The sequence below is a fragment of the Nansenia antarctica genome, assembly GCF_963989245.1.
Source record: "Nansenia antarctica genome assembly, chromosome: 3".
NCBI lineage: Eukaryota > Metazoa > Chordata > Actinopteri > Argentiniformes > Microstomatidae > Nansenia > Nansenia antarctica.
In genome coordinates, this window is record NC_137688.1 from 57,813,417 (window position 1) to 57,837,603 (window position 24,187).

At 43.0% G+C, this 24,187-nt stretch overlaps 1 protein-coding gene across 2 annotated transcripts in view; it reads left to right on the forward strand.

Annotated features, from left to right (window-relative positions):
- rngtt (RNA guanylyltransferase and 5'-phosphatase) overlaps positions 1–14,654 on the forward strand; it is an 82,531-nt gene extending 67,877 nt beyond the window's left edge. For both annotated transcript variants that reach the window (XM_080526520.1, XM_080526521.1), the window contains 4 exons: positions 1,184–1,284; positions 9,318–9,384; positions 13,529–13,652; positions 14,280–14,654. In XM_080526520.1, coding sequence (XP_080382646.1) covers positions 1,184–1,284; positions 9,318–9,384; positions 13,529–13,652; positions 14,280–14,440 — 453 coding nt within the window. In that variant the 3' untranslated portion in view covers positions 14,441–14,654. The remainder of the gene's footprint in view (positions 1–1,183; positions 1,285–9,317; positions 9,385–13,528; positions 13,653–14,279) is intronic.
- The last annotated feature ends 9,533 nt before the right edge of the window (positions 14,655–24,187 follow it).

Consider the following 24,187-nt stretch of genomic DNA (forward strand, 5'->3'; position numbering starts at 1 on the left):
ATAGAACAGAATGAAATTGTTTCCATTTTAGTTTTTAGTTGTTAGATTTTTAGACCAATGTAAGGGAAGAGATATTGTGTTTTCTTCTTTCCCCCTGGTTAGGGGTAATTGTCTTTTGGATTATTCAGTATTCACATTTTTTCCCGAGAATTGTTCTCGTTCCATGTTCTGTCAGTGTGACAGGAGAGAGATGACACCAGAGCAGTCATGTTCGTGAATGTTCTGAACAGTAACTCATCTCCTCTTGAGGAATCCTGCTTGTTCCCACTCAGTCCCCAGGGGCAGAGTTCTGTTACCCGGCAACCTGACAGTTACACTATTGGCTCATCTGTTCAGCCGCCTCCTCGTATGGCTTTACATTGCCAATGCCAGATTCCGCCCTTGCACCCTTGCATTCCGCTAGTATGTCTTTTGTATGCAATAATCTGTATGTTCGGCATATTAATGCATGATAATAAAGCCTAGTACACAAAGCAGCAATCTGACTTAAGCAATGCAATACACATTTGTTGACATGCAGTACAGTTTGTTTACTTGTTGACCAAAAAGTTACCCTTGACATCCTTGATGTTATTTTTGAGACTCATTAATTGAAACCATATCGAATTTTTCACTTTCAAGCCTCGATTGGATTTTTGAGAGTTGCGCCTCTGAGAAGCGAAGTACTCGAGGCTACAAGACTGCCCTTGCTGTCAATATTCATCTATGCATTGAGTTTCTGTCAATCAACTAATTTTAAACAAAATATGATGATTTCATGGTTTAGACCTGCCTTGGAAGGCAACTTGTTATCCTAATTTTCCCTCATTATACTCATTTTGTCGGTTTAACACAAAATATGTTTCATATCTAGAAATTAACTGAGTGCTCCATTGGTTGCTAAGTTACAGAGCATTACATGACTTCTCTATTAGACACTCTCTGAACAGTGTTTTTTAGTTCACAAAATCATGCATATTGTTTCAGATCAGTTCAAGGTCTTGTAGAAACCAAGAGAACAGCAAACCTAAGAAACTGTATGAGCCAGTATAATTCATAGGGGGTTCTAATCCAAGCTATTTGTACATGGCTACATGTACGATATGTACATGGGTGTGGTTTTACTGAATGCCCATTGCTCACTCGTGTGTGTGTGTGTGTGTGTGTGTGTGTGTGTGTGTGTGTGTGTGTCTTTCCCCTGCAGAAATACAAGCCTGGGAGGTGTGATGACATTCTGAAGTGGAAGCCCCCCAGCCTCAACTCTGTGGACTTCCGCCTCAAGATCACCAAAGTCGGAGGAGAAGGGTGAGTCACTGTTGCTAGGGAAACACTCTTGTCTCGTGATGTTGATAACACCCATGTTTTTGTTACACATTGGAGTAGTTTTAGACATCAACACAGCCACATTTGTATTCAGTGTCAATGACTCACTTTGAGCACTAGAAACAGGCGACATATTTCTATAAGCAATAACCCTTCCCTCATTCTCATAGAAGAGTCCATGTACCTTAATCTTCTAAGCGACACATACGATCACAAATATTACGTTATGCCACAGGGATGAAGAAGAATCTAATTCGACATTGTTTTTTTAATAGTACCCGTCAGATAATGAAAAAGGAAAATATGCTCTGTAGCAGAGACCATGGGAGTTGTTATCATTACCTAAATGCACATTTTCACAGCCTCGGGTAGGTGATGTTCTGCAGCTGTATTGTTGGTGTTATTACAAAACAAATACAATGACAATAATTATGTTTGCGTTGTGTGTGAATGAGGCTATTGCTTTCCTTCTGAAAGGTAATTTTCAGTAGCTTAGCCTCCTGTCTTTCTTTAGGAACCTGTACCTATCAGGGGAGGCTGGTAGAGGTAGAAATTGGAGGATGGGCTCATTGTATGGAATGGAATGAGGAATTGGATCAAGCAATGCATGGAATGGAATGAGGAATGGGACCAAAATGTCTATGTTTTGTATGCCATACCTTTCTTCATTTCAGTCCATTCCATCCTATGCATTCCATGCTTTACAATTACCATCGTCCTCCAATTTCTGCCTGCACCAGCCTCCATTGGTACCAATGTACTATTAGAGAACTATATTCATCATTGCCCACAACGAATATGTAATGTTTCAGACCTATAATGAAATGAAAACCTTAGATGAAAGCTAACCATTGCTAACTCAGTCCTATCGCCAACCATTGCTTTGGTGATGTGGTGGTCTTAGGTGTCTCTTTGTTGGCGGAACTGACTGTGAGAAAGGCTGCAGTGACAGTAGACAGATCGATAGCTACTGGCTTAGTGGACATAGCATCTCCCCTCAGAGAGACAGTCAACCCCTGTTACCGGGTAGTGGTGGGATAGTGGATAGTAAGTTTTGAGTTTGGACTGATGATCGAAGAATCAAGAAGGTCATGAGTTCAAATCCCACCTGGCAACACCACCACTAGTGTGCCCTTGAGTAAGGCGCTTACTATAAGTTACTCCAGGGAGACTGTCCCTGTAATCTCTAATTGTAAGTCGCTTTGGATAAAAGTGTCTGCTAAATGTTAAATTCCACCACCAGTCACACACAACAGTCTGACAGAGGACGTTCTGAGGAGAAAAGCCAGATGCCAGTCAGCCTCCATCTCCTCCATCTCCTTCTCCGTCATGGTTGGAGAGCAAGTGATCATTACTGTTTGTGTATCCTCTGAAAGAGCTCTTGGATGGCAGAGTTGACGCTCCTCAGAGCTCAGTCGCGGTGCAGGCCATTAAGTCTGTCTTTGTCTCTTAGAGAGACGGAGAAGGGGACTAGCGCTTGTTTATCGGCCTACGCACCGCCATTCCCTCAGAAGGGCCATGCATCCTCACCAGTTTCCCCACAGAGAAAGAGCAGATGGATAAGTATAGGGAGAGGGGGCGGTTGTGGGTTACAAAAAGCTAGTGACGGGGAAAGATGGCAAAAGGAAGAAGGATTGAGACAGTGAATACACCATACAGTATGTGTCTCCCAGGTGTCTCACAGAACTTGCTTCAGTGCCAACTTGAATTATGGGTTAATCAAGTCGGTTTCTCTCTGAAGAGGCCACATCTAATTGGGGGTATTAAAACATATTCTACTGTGCATGTGTCATTGTAATTCAATCACCACTGTCCCATTTAGTGAAGTAGGTCTGCAGCCCTAATAAAAGCTGGCTTATTGTTAATGACCACAGCCGTGGGTGACTGGACCTTCTCCACAGGGCTCTGTACAGGGCCTGTGGTGACTCAGCCTGGTCTCTCTCACCAGAGATGCTGGGTTTATTAGCCCATAGACCTGGCCTGGCTGGAGGTTCAAGAACTGCCATGTAATTAGCAGGTCTTTTGTTGTCCTTGGCCATTGTGTTATCAACATGTCCCCCCCATTAGTACAACAGAGAACGCGCACACACACACACACACACACACACACAGAGCAAATAATTTCACCTTGTAGTCTTGTAATGCTTGTAGATTTTTTGCTTGTGTAAACAGTAAACACAATTCCTCTGAAGGAAATTCCCATTATCGGACACAACAACTGCCCACGGGTTATCTCAATACTTCACCTTTATCAGCGCCCCTGCAGCGTAGCTTAAGAGCAAACAGGACCCAGGCATTAGCGAGCCTGCACCACCCAGCCAGCCAGCCACTCAGAGCAAACAGGACCCAGGCATTAGCGAGCCTGCACCACCCAGCCAGCCAGCCACTCAGAGCAAACAGGACCCAGGCATCAGCGAGCCTGCACCACCCAGCCACTCATGCACCATCAGGAGAAGACATCCAGCTGCTGCCTCACCCTCCAGCACAAACCACACACAATCTTCAGGTCAAACATGTTCCTTTTGACTTGCCTTCACTCGTTCTTGCCTTTCACTTGTTTTCACCTTCCAAAGCCCTAGCTGCCCAGACCAGCCTCAGTCGATCAGGAGATTGTTGGGAAGGAAAGTTGGGGGTATTGTTCTATTGTTATGTACAGTGATGCTTGAAAGTATGTGAACCCCTTGTGCAACTATAATTTTGGGGGGGTTTTACCATGAAATCTTTTAATTAGAACCAGTATTTTCTATCTGACATAACATGTTTATATTTACCAATTCCATATGTTGGTTAGTATGTTGGTCAAGCTTGTGGAATCATGCGTGTCGTAGGAAAACTAAAGAAATTAGTCCAGGTACAAAATAACCTCTTCAGTCAATAGCTTGTGGCACCTCCATTAGCAGCAATAACCTGGAGTAAAGGTCTCGTTTATCCACTAATCAGTCTCTGACATCTCTGACAACAGTCCTGCCACAGCATCTCAATTGGATTTAGGTCTGAATTTGACGACCAATCCAGAACACAAATCTTCTTTATCCTGAGCCATTCTTTGGTAGATTAGTTTGAATGCTTTGGGTCGTCTTGTTGAAAGACCCATTTTCAGCCCAGCTTTAGCTCCTTGATTGATGGTTCTGTTCAAATATTAGTTCCTGGTTCCTGGTTCCATGCTGTAAATCTCCTGGTATACCTCAGATGATGATGATGTGGAGTCGGCCAGGTCCAGAGGAGGAAAAGCAGCCCCAGATCATGACATTCCCACTACCATGCTTGACTGTTGGGATATGGTTCTTTTGGTGGTAGGCAGTGTTGGGTTTTCGCCAAATGTTGTGGATTTGATTGTGACCAAAAAGGTCAATTTTTTGGGGTTAATTTTTGACAGCAGAGGCTTCTTCCTAGCAACCCTCCCACGAATGCCATTTTGATTCAGTGTTCTTCTTACTGTTGAAGCATGCACAGTTACCTGAGATGCAGCAAGGGAGGTCTGCAAATCTCAAAATATTATGTTTGGGTTGGTTTTTACCTGATTTGTTATTTTTCTTGTGGCTCTTTGGGATATTTTGGAAGGGTGTCCACTTCTAGGCTGAGTTGCTGTCATGTTAAATGCTATCGATTTGTAAATGATTTGCCTCACAGTGGACTAATGGAGCTCAAATCTTATATAGCCTTCCGCAGACTGATGTGCTCTTTCTAACCTCTTCCTGATGTCCTCTGAGATCTCGTTTCCTCTCGACATGGTGTGTTTTGCATTCACCTGTATGGATAACACAAAACTGACCAGGTTTCTTATCTCTATTTATAAGAGTCCCACCCAAACTCTTTCCTACAGATCTCTGCTTCAACTGGTTCATTTGGTACCCAATTATTTACTCGCCGGATTCTACTTACCTACTTGATTTAACCAATGCAACTTGGGGTTCACTTATTTTTGCACCTGCACTCATTTCTTTATAATTAATCTTTTCTACTACACACATGATTCCCTCTAAACCAGGGGTGCCCAATATGTCGATGGTAGTATGGGTAGATCGCATGGCATTGAACAAAACCCAAAAGGAGAAGAACAAATTAAAGTTGGCCTATCATCCATCCTCACTATGGCTTTTGCCACTTGATTGACGTACAGGTAAGCCAGTCTGAGATCTGATCTTTTCACCTAACACATACACCCTATATAACACACACCCTGCGCAGTCAACAGCGCCAACTACAAAATACAAAATACCGGCGAGACTAATTACCTAGTTAGCCTTCAAATCTCTATTATTTACTATATAATACTAAAGAAAGGGTATACAAATGAGTGGGGAAGCTGGACCAAGTAAGAAACCAATAACGTACAACCAGAATGAATGGGAGGACTTTTTTACACAATGTAATATTGGAAGTGTGTCTGTCTGATCTGCAAATCTACGAAGGCTATTTCGAAGAAGGGAAATGTGGCAAAAGAGCGAAAACGTACGACTGCAACGATAGCTTCTTATCGCGTCAGTCACGTTCTTGTTAAACACAAGAAGTCATTCAAAGACGGCGAAATTGTGAAAAAAAGCGTTTCTCGAGGCTGCAGATTGCCTTTTCGATGACAGATCCACAGTGGCTGATGACCACCTTGCATCCTACCTACGCCTTGCAACCAGCTCCTACAGCCCTGACTACTAGAAACTAGCTGCCTCCGCCCAGTGCCAGGTCTCCCACTAAGGTAGAGAAATGCATTTATTTCCTCCTTTCAAACTAGGGAACTACCTGTTTTGTATCTGGTTTACTTTTCTGTTTGTTGGATCAGTAATTGACTTTTTTACACAATGTAATATTGGAAGTGCGTCTGTCTGATCTGCAAATCTACGAAGGCTATTTCGAAGAAGGGAAATGTGGCAAAAGAGCGAAAACGTACGACTCCAACGATAGCTTCTTATCGCGTCAGTCACGTTCTTGTTAAACACAAGAAGTCATTCAAAGACGGCGAAATTGTGAAAAAAAGCGTTTCTCGAGGCTGCAGATTGCCTTTTCAATGACAGATCCACAGTGGCTGATGACCACCTTGCATCCTACCTACGCCTTGCAACCAGCTCCTACAGCCCTGACTACTAGAAACTAGCTGCCTCCGCCCAGTGCCAGGTCTCCCACTAAGGTAGAGAAATGCATTTATTTCCTCCTTTCAAACTAGGGAACTACCTGTTTTGTATCTGGTTTACTTTTCTGTTTGTTGGATCAGTAGTTGGCTATGGTACTGCAGACTGGCTGTCAGTGTGTGAGTGAGAGAAAGTGAGTGTGTGTGTGTGTGTGTGTGTGTGTGTGTGTGTGTGTGTGTGTGTGTGTGTGTGTGTGTAAGAGAGAGAGGGGGAGAGAGAGAGAGAGAGAGGGAGGGTTTGTGCTATGGCTCCCTATGCAGACTAGCAAGTGTGTGTGTGTGTGTGTGTGTGTGTGTGTGTGTGTGTGTGTGTGTGTGTGTGTGTGTGTGTGTGTGTGTGTGTGAGCGAGAATAGCAAAGAGGGAGGTTTGTGATGGTCTTCTCCTGTGTGGCTGTGTGACAGAGAGAGAGAAAGTGTATTGTGAGTTTACTATGCAGGCTGGGAACTGTGTGTGTGTGTGTGTGTGTGTGTGTGTTTGTAGTATGTGCATGTATGTTTACGATGTTGAAACTAGTACTGGTAGATCTTGGCAGACTGGCTACATGAAAAGTAGATCTTGGTTCAAAAAAGTGTGGGCACCCCTGCTCTAAACCAACATATGGAATTGGTAAATATAAACCTGTTAAGTCAGATAAAAAAAGACTGGTTCTGATTAAATAGTATTTATTGTTTCATTGTAAAAACGAAAGAATAAATCTATAATTGCACAAGGGGTTCACATACTTTCAAGCTTCACTGTATATCGAAGTAGTGTTTGTTCATCCTTCGCTAGTCTGCATGTTTGTTGTAATTCATAAGTCCCTTTTTTTTTTAAGCAAGGGGAATATCGTTCATTGAAAATTACTGCTTGAGTTTAGGGTAAAAAAAATAATATTTCACCCAGGTGATGTAGCACAGGTACATAAGCACCATGATGTTTGTCAGTCAATCACCTTTACTCAGTGTTTCACAGTTGGTTGAAATGTAGGCCTGCAACTGATTTAGAAACATTTACCAAACACAGCATGAAAAAGCACTCATACCCATAATTACACATTCAGATTGGAGCGGAAAATCAACTAAGCACCTCATGCTGAGATCAGGAAATTAAAATGACTCTTTAGAAAAAACACTTTAAATTACATTTTAAAAAACACAAAGGGAACAAACCACAGTCAGTGTATTTTACCCAGATAACTGAGGACAAATCTCAATGATATTCCTTTGAACTGCCTAAATACAATTTGGCTATTCGTGAGTCCTGGGGTGGTAGATTTCCCGAGGGCATGACACACACACAGACCTTTCACTGCTATGTTATACAGTCATACAGTTAAAGAAGCTAAGTATTTTAGGGAAGCGTGATTGTAGACGATGAGCGCGTTGGCGGGTGTGAAGTAAACGGTTGTTTTGTGAACTCTCATAGTTGCGGCTGCGGTTGTTTCCATCAGTGCAGGGATGGATGGCTTCATGGTCGGTGTCGACGGTTCCTTCCTGTATCCCTCTCCTCAGTCATTACAGAGGAAGAGGGAGTGGAGAGGCCGTCCCCCCCAATGACTGCCCATCCGAACCCCCTTTATACTTAATACTTAAACATGATCAGACATTGGTTGGTGGGAGAAATCCAATGTGGTTTAATCGTCAGATTACTCCCAGCAGCCCCCTCATTTCCTCCCCTCACCCCTTGCGAAGGAGAGTCAGGATGCTAGTGACAGGATCCTCAATGTCGGTCTGAAATCGCTTTGCGTGCGTAACAGCAGACAATGTGTCTGGAAATAAGCATGGGGGGCAGGGGGTGTTTCAGAGGAGGGGGACCAGGGTGTTATTAGTGCCAGCTGCGGGGCGTGCTCCCTGGCATGAGACAGCGAGTGCTGCGTGGACACAGGGCCAAGGAAACACTTGTTTTGGACATCTCGCATGCACTTTGCACACGCACTCACACACTCTCGCACACACGCACACCTGATTCAATGCCACATTACAGTGGACTAACGGGTGCTGAGTGTTCACAGCTGGCAGTAGGAATGCACTATTACGGAATAAATTACACACACTCTAAAAGTGTCAGTGAAATCGTTAGTCCACTGTTCATATGGTCTCAATATCATTATTTTGCACATTATTATATTATATCTATTATGTCAGGACAGCTATGAGAATCGAGTTTTGACGGTAAGATATGGCAGCACAGAGACGGCACTGTACTGTCAAATAAATCTGGATGAAGACGACAAGCTGTCCATAAGCCGTCCTAATCCATCTGGATCTCAACCGCTGGCAAACTCCTTGTCTCTCTCTCTCTCTCTCTCTCTCTCTCTCTCTCTCTCTCTCTCTCTCTCTCTCTAGCTTCCTTCGTCATCCATTCCTTCGTGTGTGCGGAATACACATTATATACATAACTAACCCTTTTATAATCATAGCGGCACTGTGATTGTTTTTTTTTATTGCGGATCAACAGTGTAAAGATGGCTTTGTATGCACAAAAATAATGATTGTTTATTCACACTAAAACACAAAAACATTTATGGGAGTTAAAACATCCCTTTAAACAAGCTGTTAGAGATGATGTAGTAGCTAGCAAATACAAATGACAATACACTCTTTCATTTCGAGTTGCTGTGTTTGATCCGGGTGTGTTTTTAGTGGAACTATAATTGCCCAGCCCCTCCAGACATTGAGTAGACTCATCACGTTCACTCTCTGTGAAGCCTCCAGTTGAGCTGAGAGAACCTTGAAGGTGTAAGCTCCGATGTTTGTCATTCCGCTACTAGCTCCCACACTGCAGTGCTCTGGTACCCTGGTCTCTGAGCACCATTGTTGCCTGTCTAATGAGCTTTGAGTGCTGTGTTGGGGCCCGGTGTGACCTTGGGGGGGTAGTGGTGGGGTGTTAACTCGTATATTTTGTCTTTGCAGGTTACTCACCCAGATTGTCGGCTTGCTTTACGTCGGCAGCTATGACATGCCCTTTGCACAGATGAAGGTGAGACAAAGCTGTAGATCTGTTGCTAAATTCATCCTCACACCCACACACACACACACACACACACACACACCGATCATACAAATCTCTGCTTTCGAACCCAACATGAGACGTTGCATGAGAATATATTTTCAACTAAGCCGCCACTGTCAAGAACTGATACAAAGTGTAATACCATATGCCATAGACATCACATGGTTCTGTACTCATAAAATAAACAGTAGACTTTGAAAAGATTGAGAGGTTTTCACTGATATTCCCTGAAATACCTCCACTTTTGGCCCCCTCGGTTTTCACCCCCACACAAGCAGAGGTGTCGCTTTGAGGGGGCGCTGAATTAAATCTTTAAATGCTGGTTAAAGTGAAGGTCCATGGATGGATCCAATGGATTCAACTTTATTCCGAGGGAACGTTGAACTAGGTTCCCTGCAGAGCTGTATGTGGCCTGCGTTAGCTGCTCATAAATCATCCATACCCTGTACCATGCGTGACAGATCTGTTGAAGTCAGACAGACGAGAGCAGCAGGAACCGAGGGGGAAGTGAGGGGCTTTGATGGAGGTGTGGGAGGTGTGCAAATCTGCATGTCACCTGCAGGATTGTCAGTCACGTTTTTTTTCTTTTGTTTTCCATCTGTCTATTTCCCAGTAGAGGTACTGTTTAGCAGGTCTCCTATAATGCTCATATGTGAGTTGATTTATTGTCATATATAATTTATAATTTGTAATATAATATATATAGTTTAATTCCTCTTTAAATTCAGGAAGGAAAATGTTTGACATGAACGTGATTCGATATGCTTTAATTGTTGTTCCATTGCCTTTGTGACGCTACGTGTTCTTGGAAACATTCCAAGTGTATAATTGACTGCTTTAGTTCGGGAAGACATCAAAATAGCACCCTGTCTCTCTTCTAAACCAAACAAATTGGCTTCAATTAAAAGTTTTCATTGGCACAACGTCTGTGGTCTATGTTTGTGTAGATTTTGTTCTTTATTTCAACTCCCAATTCAGCTTATTGCCCTTATTGCTAGTGGTTAAATCATCATGACTCTTCCTCTCATTTCTCAGGCATTAGTAGGAGGCTGTGTGAGCGAATGAGATAATGATCATCGTTATTCTCCAATAGCCAGACATTGACGTCATCTAATGAGAATGAGAGTATGAGAGTAATATCTCCCATTCCCATTGATTTAGCTGTTCTCCTGGCTATAATAGTGCTTACAATTATCAGTAATTAGACCTGATTACAATGCATCTTGTAGAGCAAGATGACAGGAGGTCACAGGGACATGTGAGGTGGGTATTAAGAGGTGTGTGTGTGTGTGTGTGTGTGTGTGTGCGTGTGCGTGTGCGTGTGCATGTGCGTGTGCGTGTGCGCGCGCCGCTGTTGTCATTCTGTTGACATCCCCCTGAGGAGGCTTTGAATGCTGAAATTAATGGGCTGTCCTCCCGCACCAAAACATCACAAGCAAGCATCACAAAGGATGCTGGGAGTGCTTCTCGTCGTAGCGACAGCTAGAAGTAGGCGACCTTTTATTCATGTGTTGATATGAAAAGCGTGTGTTTACTGTGTCAGTGTGAACTTTAATTGAGGTTGTCTCCAGACTGTATCCCTCTCGCACCTCACAACAGGATTCTCCTACATCCTCTGCTTATACAGCGTGCTGTGCTTTGTTATTAGTATGGATCCAAGTGGCACAGACTCTTCCTAGACCTGGAGGCCAGCTATGATTAAGTCTAGAATGAAAAAGGGCCGTCCAGACCGTGGGGGATGAGAAATAGCCTGGCTGGGGTGTGATAGAGTTTGTGAAAGTGTCCCGTCTCGCTTGTTAAAGACAACCCCTTTTTAACATGGCCGGGGAAGTAAAGCCCAATTTATGCTTCTGCGTCGAATTTATGCGCGGCTACGCAGTAGCTTGCGCAAGGGCTCTCCCGGTTTATAGTTCTGTGTTGGTCTTTACGGCTCCGCGTTGGTCGGTGTACTCATAGCGGCATAATAGCGATCCAAAAACTTATTTTTGTTATGCTTGTTGTAAAGAAAATGTCTATAATGCATTGAAATGACAGTAAACTAAGATAATAAGATGGTTATCATCATTTTTCAAATCTTTATTAATAAGTAATTACAGAAAAAGTTAATGACATTTCTGTCATGACTTCCGCATTTACGAGAGAGTCGGAATGTGACGCTACCAAGCGGACCAATCACAGTTCTTATAGATAACTTTGCATTAAATATGTCTATCATAAATATCATTGAACAGCCATGGGGCTCCCTGTAACTAATAATTTATTTCTAAATAAACAGGATTGTACATCTCGTAAATGTGAATCGCGCTATGGGAAGGCTGTGCCTGACGCTTCCATAGGGCGCTCCGTTGGAACGGTGTACTCAAAGCGACATAATAGCGATTTTTTTGGTTATGCTTGTTGTAAGTAAAAGTTCTATGATGCATTGAAATGACATTAAACTAAGATAATACGATGGTCATCATAATTTTTCAAATCTTTATTAATAAGTAATTACAGAAAAAGTAAATGACATTTCTGTCATGGCTTCCGCATTTTGGCCTACGAGAGAGTCAGAATCATATCGGAATCATGTGCTACCAAGCGGACCAATCACAGTGCTTACGGTTGCGTAGGCACTGCCGCGTAGTTACATTTTTGGAGAGGTGCGCGTCAATCTACGCCGTCGATTTTACGCAGAAGCATAAATTGGGCTTTAGTCATAGAAGGCTTATAATCTGACTGCCTTCAGGATGCCAACCGGAGAAAGGTCAGTGCCCCCACCGACAGAGGCAGGTCGTTGTCAGGTGATCGAATGCACAAAACTATACTCTTGATGGGCATCAAAATTTGTTCTTTTTTTTAACTTGTGTTAGAAGTTATTTCTGTAAGCCATTCCCTGCTCTATGAAAAATAAATCGCTAGTTCACCAGAAGGCGATCATTTGTCAGGGAATATGATAGTGGAGTTCCGGGGCCCGAATCATGCCATGATTGAAAGAGAGGAGTATGGATGATTGATGGGTGTAGCTATTGAGTTGTGCAGTTGAGCAACACAGCTAGATGGAGGGCCAGGGCGCCTGCTAGCTGGCTCCAGACCATATGAGGGCCATAATGAAGTGGATTTGCATGGATTAAACACCAAGCGGTGGTGAAACATGGCAGCCAGCACGGCACACACCCAGCTAGGAAGGGATCCCAGCAAACCCACTGCAAACAGCACTTGTGCCTGCTTGCCAAAGGTTGCCTGCATTGTTATTTGGCAGATCGCCCTGCTTGGCTTTGGTAAACTCTCTTAGCATTTGCCAATTGTGTCGCTCCCCGCAGTTTGTTTTTCAGCTGTTCTTGGGAAGAAATATTGTGTGAATTGGAAATGCCTTAATATTGTTTATTGTACAGAGTAATAATAATATATTATATAGATATATAGATAACTAGATATTAGTTCTGAAAGTACATGTACCAGAGTCTAACAGGTGACATTTTGGGTTGCCACTTCACCGAAGGTCAAATTAACTGTCTCACCTTCCTCTCCACACACACACACACACACACACACACACACCGCTCTCTGGGTCTCCATCCGCCTGTTGAGCACGCAGATGCCGTGCACTCTAGGAGCAGACAGGCTCCTACTTAGCGCCAGGCATGGCAGTGTTCTCCTGGCAAAGCCACCCACTCCCTGGCGTCATCCGGGGCCCATCTGCACAGTGGCAGCCTGGCAGCGGGCCCATGCCTGGAGCTCTGGAGATCCACTGGATATCTGCCACATACTTAAGGCCCTTTAAGAACCACCCCTTCACCAGTGTAGACAGAATGATTGCAGTCAATATCTGGCCAGGATAAGAGAAAACTGATGATCCTAGCTTTGTTATGAAGCTTCTTTCTTCCTATATTACCATTGGTTGTGCCTGCATATAATGGAACTTGTCTGATTCACTACTGTTAAGTTACTTCATGGCAAATTCCCATTCGTCTTTATGGGCCAAACCTAGTAAAATGTCTTGCTCGAGTCATTCACAGGGTAATTTTTCAAATTGTAGGTTTTTTTGTTAGTTTTTTTCCAGAGAGAACCTTAACAATTGGAGTCGATATAAATGTTGACCTTACAAACCAACCATCTCTCCTCTTTATAGGCCAGCAAGGAGCTGAAACTGTATGACAACAAGATCATCGAGTGCACCTTTACCAACAACACCTGGGCGTTTATGAGACAGAGGATAGACAAGAGTTTCCCCAACTCCTACGACACAGCTATGGGTGAGACCCTGCCTAAAGCCATCTGTATTAATATATACACCTATTTATCTCTGTCTGCAATAAGTCTATCAGTGGGCGCATTAGATTAATGGGAAGTACATCTATATTTCAGACTCAAATCTTGTCGCTGTGCGCATGTGCGCACAAGAGAATGAGAGTGACAAGAGAATGATCTTGTATATAGTGTGTGGGAGTGTGATTAATTGTTTTTGTTTTGTGGTCCTAATTAGGTGTTTATGCTAGATATCTCTACAGAATTAATGCAATACTGTCTGTGCTATGCTTCAAGGCAGTTGTTCTCTGCATTCACCAATTCTCTGGTCACGACCTCCTACTGTTTCAAAGGTGCCACGAAAAACTTGAAGCGTGAAACTTCTTAATGGCATTTTTAAGTACAGTGGAAGGTTACTTGCTTCATCTATGTCCTCAGGAAAATCACATAATAAAAAAGCTTTGAAAAAATAAAATCATGATAACCCTGCAGTAATACGTGTACACATTTTTTTGGTGTGTATTTTTCCATCTCGCTACAATAACACGTCGCAAAAGAGTTGGTGGGCCAGGCCCATGGAAGCTGCCATCATCATGTCTGTGGTAACTTCCTTTTCTGTCGGTTCTCTCTTCCAGCTGTGTGCAACAGCATCCAGCATCCCGTCACAAAGGATATCCTCTATGAGTTTCTGGACCGCTGCGCCTTGGGAGGACAGAACCGAAAACACCCCCCGGACGCTGACGCCGAACTCATGCCCCCTCCCCCTCCAAAGAGAGCCAACAGGCCTGCACCATAGAGCAGCGTACAGCAGGGGTGGACTGGAGGGACACAGTCCCCCTGAGGGACACGGACATTTCAAAAGCCCCCCTTTCCCTGACTGTTTGTTTATCAGCCTCTTATAGGCTCTCTTATCTAAAGACTTCAAAAGAACAGATTGACTGCTTAGATCCCATTAGATGTCCCATGTAGAGTCCCTTCTAGCTTTAATTGCTCTGGTTCTTATTAAAGATGAATACATAATGTTGAATTTATGTTTTTTATTTATTTTCTATTTCCTTTTTTTTTTTTTTTTTTACTAATCTATTGGTCAGCAGGATATGGTGTTATTACTACAGCAGCACCTGACTATGCATATGTTCTAAATGTTCTGTCTAGATGTTTGTTTGTATCTCAGATTGCAGTTTGTATCAGATGGGATGTTTCTACCCTTTCTCTATTCAGCAACATCAAATGAAGGAACACACCAGCAGTTATTTGAAAGGTTTTGTTTGGTAGCAAGAGAGAGCTAATTCTCTCTGAGATATATAGACACACAGGTAAGACACACCTGGTTGATTACTTGAGTAATTAAATGAGTATTGTCCCCTCGGTCGCATTGTCCCCTGCCGCTTATCATCTCCATATCATCGTAACCCAGATTAAACTTAACTTTTGGATATGAAGATAGCCACAATCTTGTATTTGTTGTTGTTGTTGTTGTTGTTGTTGTTGTTGTTGTTTTTTGTGTGTTTTATTTCTTTTTTCAAATGTATGTAGAACAACTTCTCAACACCTGACCCCATCCCTGCTTTTGTAACTGCTACTTCCATTACGGACTGTCCAGATTCATGACAAAATTAATGATGACTAGTTTACTTCTTTTGTTGTTTGGTGTTTAAAGCAAAATTAAAGCAATACATGTGAAAGGGAAGATATTTTCAACAACAACAACAACAAAAAGAATAATAATAATAAGCCTTTTCATTATTATGATGATCTACCTGATGATTAACCAAAATGTGGATGGCTCAAGATCATGAAATTACAAATTATCTAATGAAATTGTGACATGCAATACTTTTTGGTCTAATACTTTTTGGTCTCTCTCCAAGACTGTATCCTTCAGATCTGTTTGCCTGTGTGTTGCCTGCAAGTTGTTTTTCGATCCGTCCGTCTGTCCGTCCGTCTGTCTGTCTGTCCGTCCGTCCGTCTGTCTGTGTTTGTTTGTTTGTTTGTTTGAGTGTGTACTGTGTACCCAAGGGCCTGACCACTGTTCTCCTTACTTAGATGAGTTCTACTGCTAGTGCACTTTCCCCTCTGGCAACACATGAAAGATTGATCCTCATCAAAGCCTTCCTCACCTTTTGTCCTGTGTGTGGCTGCCTCTAAGATGTAGGCATTCACAGGCAGCTGGCGGGGAGGGTCTGAGTAAACATTCACTGTGCGAGGTGGGGGAGGTGTCTGTAAGTGCAGTGTGTGTCTCTTCTAGCATGTGGAATATAGTCAGGAGCTCACACTGATAGGTGTGTGACTTCTGACTAGCACATGTAACTGTATAATTTATCATATCAGGAGAAGAAACTGAATGTCATAACTTCTGAATATATATATTATCTTGAATAATGCATTTAGAAGAAGCTTGTTCCACCAGTGCGGTGCCAGGACAGTGAAAAGCCGTGACTGAGTAGCGTAACTACTGCATTCCACGTGGAGGCGGCGGTGCCAGGCAGCCAGTTGAGGTAGAAGAGCGGAGTGATCGGGCAGGGATTTGGGGGCTGACCATTGCTTGTAAGTAGGGAGGGGCTGTTCCCTTTGCCGCCTGGTTGGCGAGCATCATGGTCTTCAATCTGAAAGATGCGAAGGAGGAGGGTGACATGGGTGAACTTGGGGAGACCACCAGACATGAAGCAGCATTCTAGATGAACTGTCGAGGTCTGATGGTGGCGGTGCATTGCAGTAGTCAAGGCGGGAGATCACAAGTGTCTGGACCAAGCATTGTGCAGCTTCTGGGGCCCTGGGGGACTCCAGTGGTGAGGGTTTGTGGAGAGGACAGCTGGTAAGAGCGATTGGCCAGGTAGGATCAAACCAGGAGAGTGCAGACCCAGAGATGCCCAGTTTGAGAGAGAAGAATCAGGTGATTTACTGTGTTCGTACGCAGCAGACAGATCCAGAAGAATGAGAACAGACGAGAGGGAGGAAACTCGAGCAGAGTGGAGGGCCTCCGTGACGGCGTTAGTGCCCAGCCGTGCCTACAACACTACAACAGCCGTGCCTATTTTACCTACTAGTAGAGCCGCCTTGGTCAAATAGACCCCCTTTTTAGAATGTAAATCTGCTATTTACACACACGCTTCTTTTTTTAGCCTGCCTCCTACACAGAAAAACTGCAAAACAGCTTTATACTATCTTATCCTGAAGTGATTTTGAAAATGTAATGATACTGGGTGGTAGAACGCACATACAGTATGTAGGAAAAGTCATGAAAGGAGGGTCCTGAAATTTGATCGAGTGCAAAGATAGATTTGTATTTTTTTTACTCACAGGCTCTCCCTCACGGCTCTTCTAGTGTTAAAGCCGGATTGGTGAGGGTCAAGGAGGTTGTTTTGGAGATAGTGAAACTGTTGGTTAGAGACAGCATGTTCAAGGTTTTTAGATAAGGAGAGAAGGGATACTGGTCTGTAGTTATAGACAGCAGACGGATCAAGAGTTGGTTTTCTTGAGAAGAGGCTCAACTCTGGTTGTCTTAAAGGCAGCTGGGACAGATCCTGTGGATAGAGAGGAATTGATTATGGTGGTAAGGAACGGAGGTCTGGGAATGGATTGAAGAAAGCAAGAGGGGATAAGATTGAGGGGGCAGGTGGTTGCCCGCTTGGATGTGACCAGTTTTAGAATATCATCAGGGGCGAGGCGGGAAAGAGCTGATAAACCAGAGACCGAGTATAGCGCAGTGGGTTTGGGAGGGGAGGTAGCAGTGAGAGAGCTGCTAATGTCATCTAACTTTTCAAAGAAGGTGACAGTCATCCGCAGACAGGGAGGAGGAGGTGGGTTGAGGAGTGAGGAAAATGTGCAGAACAGTTTCCTTGGGTCAGAGGCAGAGGGTTGAATTTTGGACTGGTAGAAAGAAGCTTTAGCAGCTGATGCAGAGGACGTGTAGTTGAGGAAGAGAGAGAGAGAGAGCGATATGGTTTTAGGTCATCAGGGAGGCCGGTTTTTCTCCATTTCCTCTCAGCTGCCCGGAGCCCTATTCTACAAGCTTTCAGGGCTGTTTCTTTGATCTGAGTTTGAAGATTTAGATCCCTGGAGATGACACTACTGTATACCCTGGGCCTGGGGATAATGACTTAATTCTATGCATTATGAGTCCAACTCAACCACACAATTGTCCGATCAAAGCTGTGTTGGAATAGTAACATTAAGATCCAAATAGCGAGCCCAAAACATTATGCCTTTGATCAGGCGAAGAGGAGCAAGATAACTAATGATAATTATAGTAACCCAGTTACATCCCACACCACCTAGAGCATGAATTTGAATAGGGATTTAAGTCACAATCCTACAACAGTCTCTAGAATTTAATGGCTGTTTGTACTAGCTAATGTCAGGCTGGTCTGACCCGATAACCCTTCTGAAATTAGAAATGTAATTGCAAGTAATGCCAAACCCAAGGGGGCATGGGAGGATATCCCCCCCCCCGGGTTGGTCATGTGAAAAATGAGTCCTTTCTGAACAGGCTTTTATGAACATGAACTGTACAGTTTCATCAGTCAGACAGGCTGTCACAATGGCCAACCGTTCAGCTGGTAGTTTGCCAAGCACAAGGATCAGTGGACATCAGCCTGGGCAGGGCAGGGTCCTTCTGCTCCTGTCACGACTCCGCTACCTCACGTTTGTATCACCTCAGGGGCCTCCAAGATGCCCATCTCCATTCCCCGGCCTGATGATGCTTGTCTGTCAGTGCCTGCAAATCCTCATACTGTAACAACCAGAACAATCAGTCCTTTGTGTCCCCTCTGGCTTCCCTTACATGATGCTTCCCCTATTTTACAATTCTGTCAGCTAGCTTAGTGCTGAAAAAAGCATATGTATCATGACTCCCGCCTTCCTGTGTCAACAACAACAACAAAATACCTCCGGTTTGGATCAGATGGCAAAAGGAACTTATTTGCATGGTGAGGTGATTAGACCTTGATTACACCAACTGTTAAGCTACCAGAAAGCACATCATGTATTTCAACTCAGGACCCTGACACTGCAATGCAGAGGCAAAGGTCTGCATTGCAGTGTCAGTTTCCTGAATTGAAATGTGGAAATGTCTTTTGATATAAACTTGTGCCTAACCTTTCCTGTTGGAATTGGAACTGAAGACAGCCACTCACTGGGATTCACAGGAAAATGTATTGATCATTGGTCTCTTATGATGAATACAAAACATGTAAAGACTATATACCTATATATATATATTCTCTCTCCCAGCCAAGTATTAAAATGACCTTCTCTACAAGTACTGATAGCTGTGATGTATCTCCATAGTAGTCCACCGTAGGGGGCTTTAGCCTGATGGTGTAGACATGTAGCCAATCCAAGCTGTGGGTGGAGATGTGGATTTCCTACTGTCCTAATGGGTTTTTAATGGGATGGGTGATACAAGCCGCTGTGATCTCTCATCTCTGCAGTGTGTCTTTGCCAGTGGAGTCTATTCAGTGGTTCCTGTTGACTTGTCTCCACTTTGCATGGGAAAAGATGAATGATAGGGGTGCATGTGTGTTTTCATACTGTATGCATAATGTGTGCAATGGCACAGCGCAGATGGTGTTTTCAAAACAGGTGTTACTGTAGTTCTGCATTACCACTGAAAATACGCTCAAATACATTAGCACCATTGCATTGAGACCAAATTTCTTCCTGTAAGTGCTAAATGTATTAGTTGTGTGGCTGAATTTACAATGAGGGTGGAGAGCTGTATAGAAATAGCCCAGACCAACACAAGAAGAATACTACCCAGTTAACTGGATATGGTGGAAGAAGGGGCGAGTCAGCTTTGTTACAGTGAAAGCACGTTCAACCCGCATTTACTGAAAGACTGATTTATGTATTTGTATGTACTGATTTCAAGCAGGGCATCGAGCATTTCTCCCCTTTCTGGAGAATTTATTTTCATATTTTCAGGGTCTCTTTTTGGTGTCTGGGTTTCTCTGTAAAATGGATGAGATGGTTCAAGTGTGAAATATTCATGTGTGTACACTGAGCAGCTGTTATTGCTGCAGCAGAGTAGGGCTGGAACAAATAGCCTGGTTCACTCTCGGGATGAGATCGGTATCATTTTAAAAAATATATATATGTGTGTGAGTAACCACCAAATGTAAATATCCATGACCTAAGATACCTCTCAGAGGAGGGAGCTGTGGATAGCTGTTAGTTTACTGTTCCAAACCATAGTGTAAAGAAACAATAATGATCTTAGTAACTATAATAGACTGAAAGTATGTGAAATACAGTAATAGAAAAAAGGGTATTTGAATTAGTCACTCTCTGTTTGCTGTCTTATTACATGCCTGATTGTTAAGTCCATAGACAGCAGAACCCCAGTTTGTGCAGTGCATTTGTATTCAGAATTACGCTTGGAGCTGACCCACTGTCATCGACTAGGAGAGTGTCTCCAATCAAACCTCACTTACAGTTTCACATCCCTATCTGAGCTATACCTGATCCGAGGCTCACAGTGCACCATTTCAAACAGACACACATTAATGCTGCTAATTGCAGGGCTATGATGGAATTGATTCCAGACCAGGGATAACAAGAAGAGATGTAAATGGGAGAAAACCCCTAGCTGTACTCATTGCCACTATCGGCCAATATAAATTATTTAAAACCTTGTTAGAACCAGACAGGAATCAGCAATCAGAGATCAGAAACATGCATTTATGATTTTGCAAAATATGAATTATGCATGCATTACTTCATTGCATAATTGCATAATTGTTATATATTTCTGTTGCGGAGACTCTTTTTGTTTTCGGGACTCTATTGATTGCGTGTACTGTGTAATTAAATCAATTGAAGGGAACTGGAGAGAAATAACCGTAACCCTAACTCATGCTTGAAAAGCTGAGTAATACATCCATAATACCTACTCAAATATGTATGACATGAATGTACAAACATAGCATTTCTAGTGGTTCTAACATGAGGCCATCTTGCTTTTCAAGCACATTTTATTTATTTTTGCTTGTCACTCAGTAACCCAGCAGTCCTCCATATACCTCTAGCCTCTGAGCATAAGCGCAGAGATGTATTGGAACGTGAGAGCATAACCTATGACTCACATTTGGCTTTGGGTGTTTTCAGAGAATGCTGCCTGTCTCTGATGCTGTGTTACTGTGACAGATGCCATGTTGGGGTTAATTTTCTCTGTCTCTGTAGCCGACTGTGCACAAACCGCAAAACTGTCCTCACTTATACTGTGACACCCTCTCTGCATCCAGGTGGTTAGTGTGCTGCTACACGACATTTTCATAAATGCTCTCTATCCAGTGATGTGTACAGATATACACATTTTCCATTCTGGGAATATTACTTAAATGGCATTTATGTTTGCCGGTTTTGAGTCACAAAGGGTGTCTGGTTACTATGTGACATCCACAGGGCGACCAGCGCTGTCTTAGAAGGTTTTGTGCTGTTAGAATCCAGTCACAACTGACCTAGCTCACCCGCCCACACTCATTACCATTAGATAACCTCTTGTTCTGCACAGTGATTTATCCATAGAGGCTTTGAGCTAAGCGTTACTGTAATATAGAGATCTCTTTGTCCGGGAGCACCTCCTCCTCCTCTGTTGCCTGCCTTTGAATGTGACAAGACTGTGTATGATACAGGCTTCATCTGATCCCTGAGGACCAGACAATTTGGGATAGACAACACTCCAAGTTACAGTACATTTCTTCAACAATGTCATTTTTTTTTCTTCAAAGCTGGTATGGTTTTCAATGCCCACCACAGACGAATTTCAAAGGCTGGAGGCTGAATCCGAACATAATATCCAACTGTGAACCAAAGTTCACATAGTTCGAATGTATGAATGTCTATTATTTTACGGTACGGTCTCAATTATATTTGAGCCATTTTCTGGGTCTACCAGTACGTGCATGCCCAGTGTACCTGAATACGGGGTTCCATGTGGCCAGAGATTCTTTTGCACGACAATGAGAAAACACTTGTGTGACCAGAGATCGAAATTGCATTTCGGCGTCGTTTTGTCGTCGTGTAGCCTAGGAAGGTGATAGAAACAACAATATTTCAGTGCTGTATTTCTAGGAAAAGAGGGAATGAACATCAGTTCATCAGGGGATGAAGGTTGCAGAGAGGAGTGAGGCAGGTGTTTGAATTTGCCCTCCTTGACATATTTGTATTTTTTAATTTTAGATCCAAGGCTACATAGGGGAAATTCCAGTCAGATTTGAGGTTTGAGGGCTTGTTTGAATTGGAAGGAGGGAGGTCTTGAGAGAAATAAATGGATTTGGAGAGAAAGAGACATACATGTACATACATTACAAAGAGCTTTTGTGTAATGCTGTGCAGAGGCGCAAGTGCTGCTGATCTGAGTTATGGCTTCATGCTGTAATAAGGATTTGAACCTTGAATTCCCTGCAATATCGCCTCTAGCCGCATCAAAGAGCACCCCCCTAACCCAATATCCAGGAGAACATATTACTTCTGTAGCTTCTGTTGTGGTTTAATATTTAACAGCATTGATAAATGTCCCCTGGCCATGGTGTATCATGGGGGAACAACACCTCCCTAAAAAACCTACTGATCAGGAAGATGAAAGGAAAACAGGCAGCTTGGTCTACAAGGGGGACACAATGCTTATCACCTGTAGGGATTAAAAAGATCAGAGCTGAGGAAAGAGAATGCAGTCTTTGAGAATAATGCAGAACAATGTCCGTGTTTTTCTGCAAGTATTTGCCATTCGATTTTGGTGACACTAACTAATTTTGGTGACACTAACCTGACCTCTAACCATTTACTCAGTATAGAGATTCTTACTCTCACAAGAGATGGTCCATCTCTCTCGGAATTGCTTGAGATATCAAAATATGTTACAACACAGACAAGTAGGAATTGTTTGGACAGATGTTGTCATGGATCAGAGAGCAGCTTCTCAGGAACTCAGAGCACTTTGGGTCATAAGCATAGAACCTACCTTTGCTGAGATATGAAATTTTCAGTCGTCGCACACAGGTAAAAAAAAAAAAAGTTGCAGAGCTTAATGCACAGATTAATTAACACCCAAAGACAGGTCCCTGTATGTGCGACTGTATGACTATGTTTTGGGGGAAGCTTTTATTTTATTTTACATTCACTACCTTTATATTGCTATAGATTTATTTATATGATTTCTTCTGCACTGTTATCCATTCACAAAGAGCTTAAAGGGTCTGGCTCCCGCCCATGCGGTCCCCATGACGAGGGTCATGGCTGCGGGTGGTATGATCTAGCAGCCCCCATCCAGCTGGGACCACAGCTCCACGTGCATGTCTGCCAAGAAGCCTGTCATTCTGTGTGATGGAAGAGCATCAACATCTCATCTGAAGATCCCGTTGCCATGACAATAAAGTTCTTGCAGTGCAGTGGATATTTTAGTTTTTTTGGTGGAGGAGCTATTGGGTGCATTGGACATGCTCTGCTAAGCAAGAACACTCTATCAGCAACAGTGAGATCTTTTAGTTGAACTGGAAAAGACAGCCACTTCAATTCATACTAAAACTGATGATTGGCTCTCTTGAAAATGGTGATTGATGTCATTTAAATATCTTACAAAAAACATGCTGTTGCCACCATGGCTCTCTTCTAAACATTGTTCTCAATCATGAAAATAATTCCTGTGCTTCAGCTTAGATACATGTTTTCCTCATTGTGTGTGTCATGCAACCACTCATCCGAATCCTCTGTGGTTGTCATGCCAACAACATATCCAAGGCGGTTTGATAAGGGAAGGATCAACATGCATGCATGTTTGAAGAAAGGGAGTTGGGAGATAGCCTGCCTCACCCTGGTGTCTCTCCTGCTCAATGGTACCTGTAGGTCAGGTGAGGATTTCGGTGTGGACAGAAACAGATAGGAGCTCACAGGACCATGACTCCCAATAAGCCCCTTGTTCAAATCTGAGGCACACTGTTGCCTTCTAAGCAGGATCACTCTCTGTCTCTGACATCCAAACATCTCCAACTGAATTGTCAAGTAGCCATATGGCGAAGGCAATACTTCTCCCTGCCCTGGTGGGAATGTTTGGCATGGGAACAAAGGCCATACATAAAGAATACAATGAACATACATTTACAATGAATACGATGACTTATATTTTCAAATCATAATTATATTCAAGAGTATAACTTATTATTAATGGAAGGTCTATTTTGATACATCCCTCGAGTACTGATGTCTTAGTAGTTGACTTTTAGTTCAAGAATATAAACTTGTATGTGGCTCTCCATTTTTCAGTCTGATGGGGGATCTTAAAATGATACAATTTGTCACTTTGACTGAAGATTCATAAAAGCGGGAAAATGACATGCATGACAAGGTTTGGAAAGGCAACATCATCAATTTATATGTGCTAGGGGTGACTTGTGGTGCTCATTCAACTGAGAAAACATGACTTTATTGCAGCTCATATAAATTGACAGAGAACTGTCAGACCCTAGTGCTGATTTGCACTTTCCATACTTGAGCGCATTGGCTTCCATATTTCACTCATATCCTAACTCTTTGCTCGGATCCATTT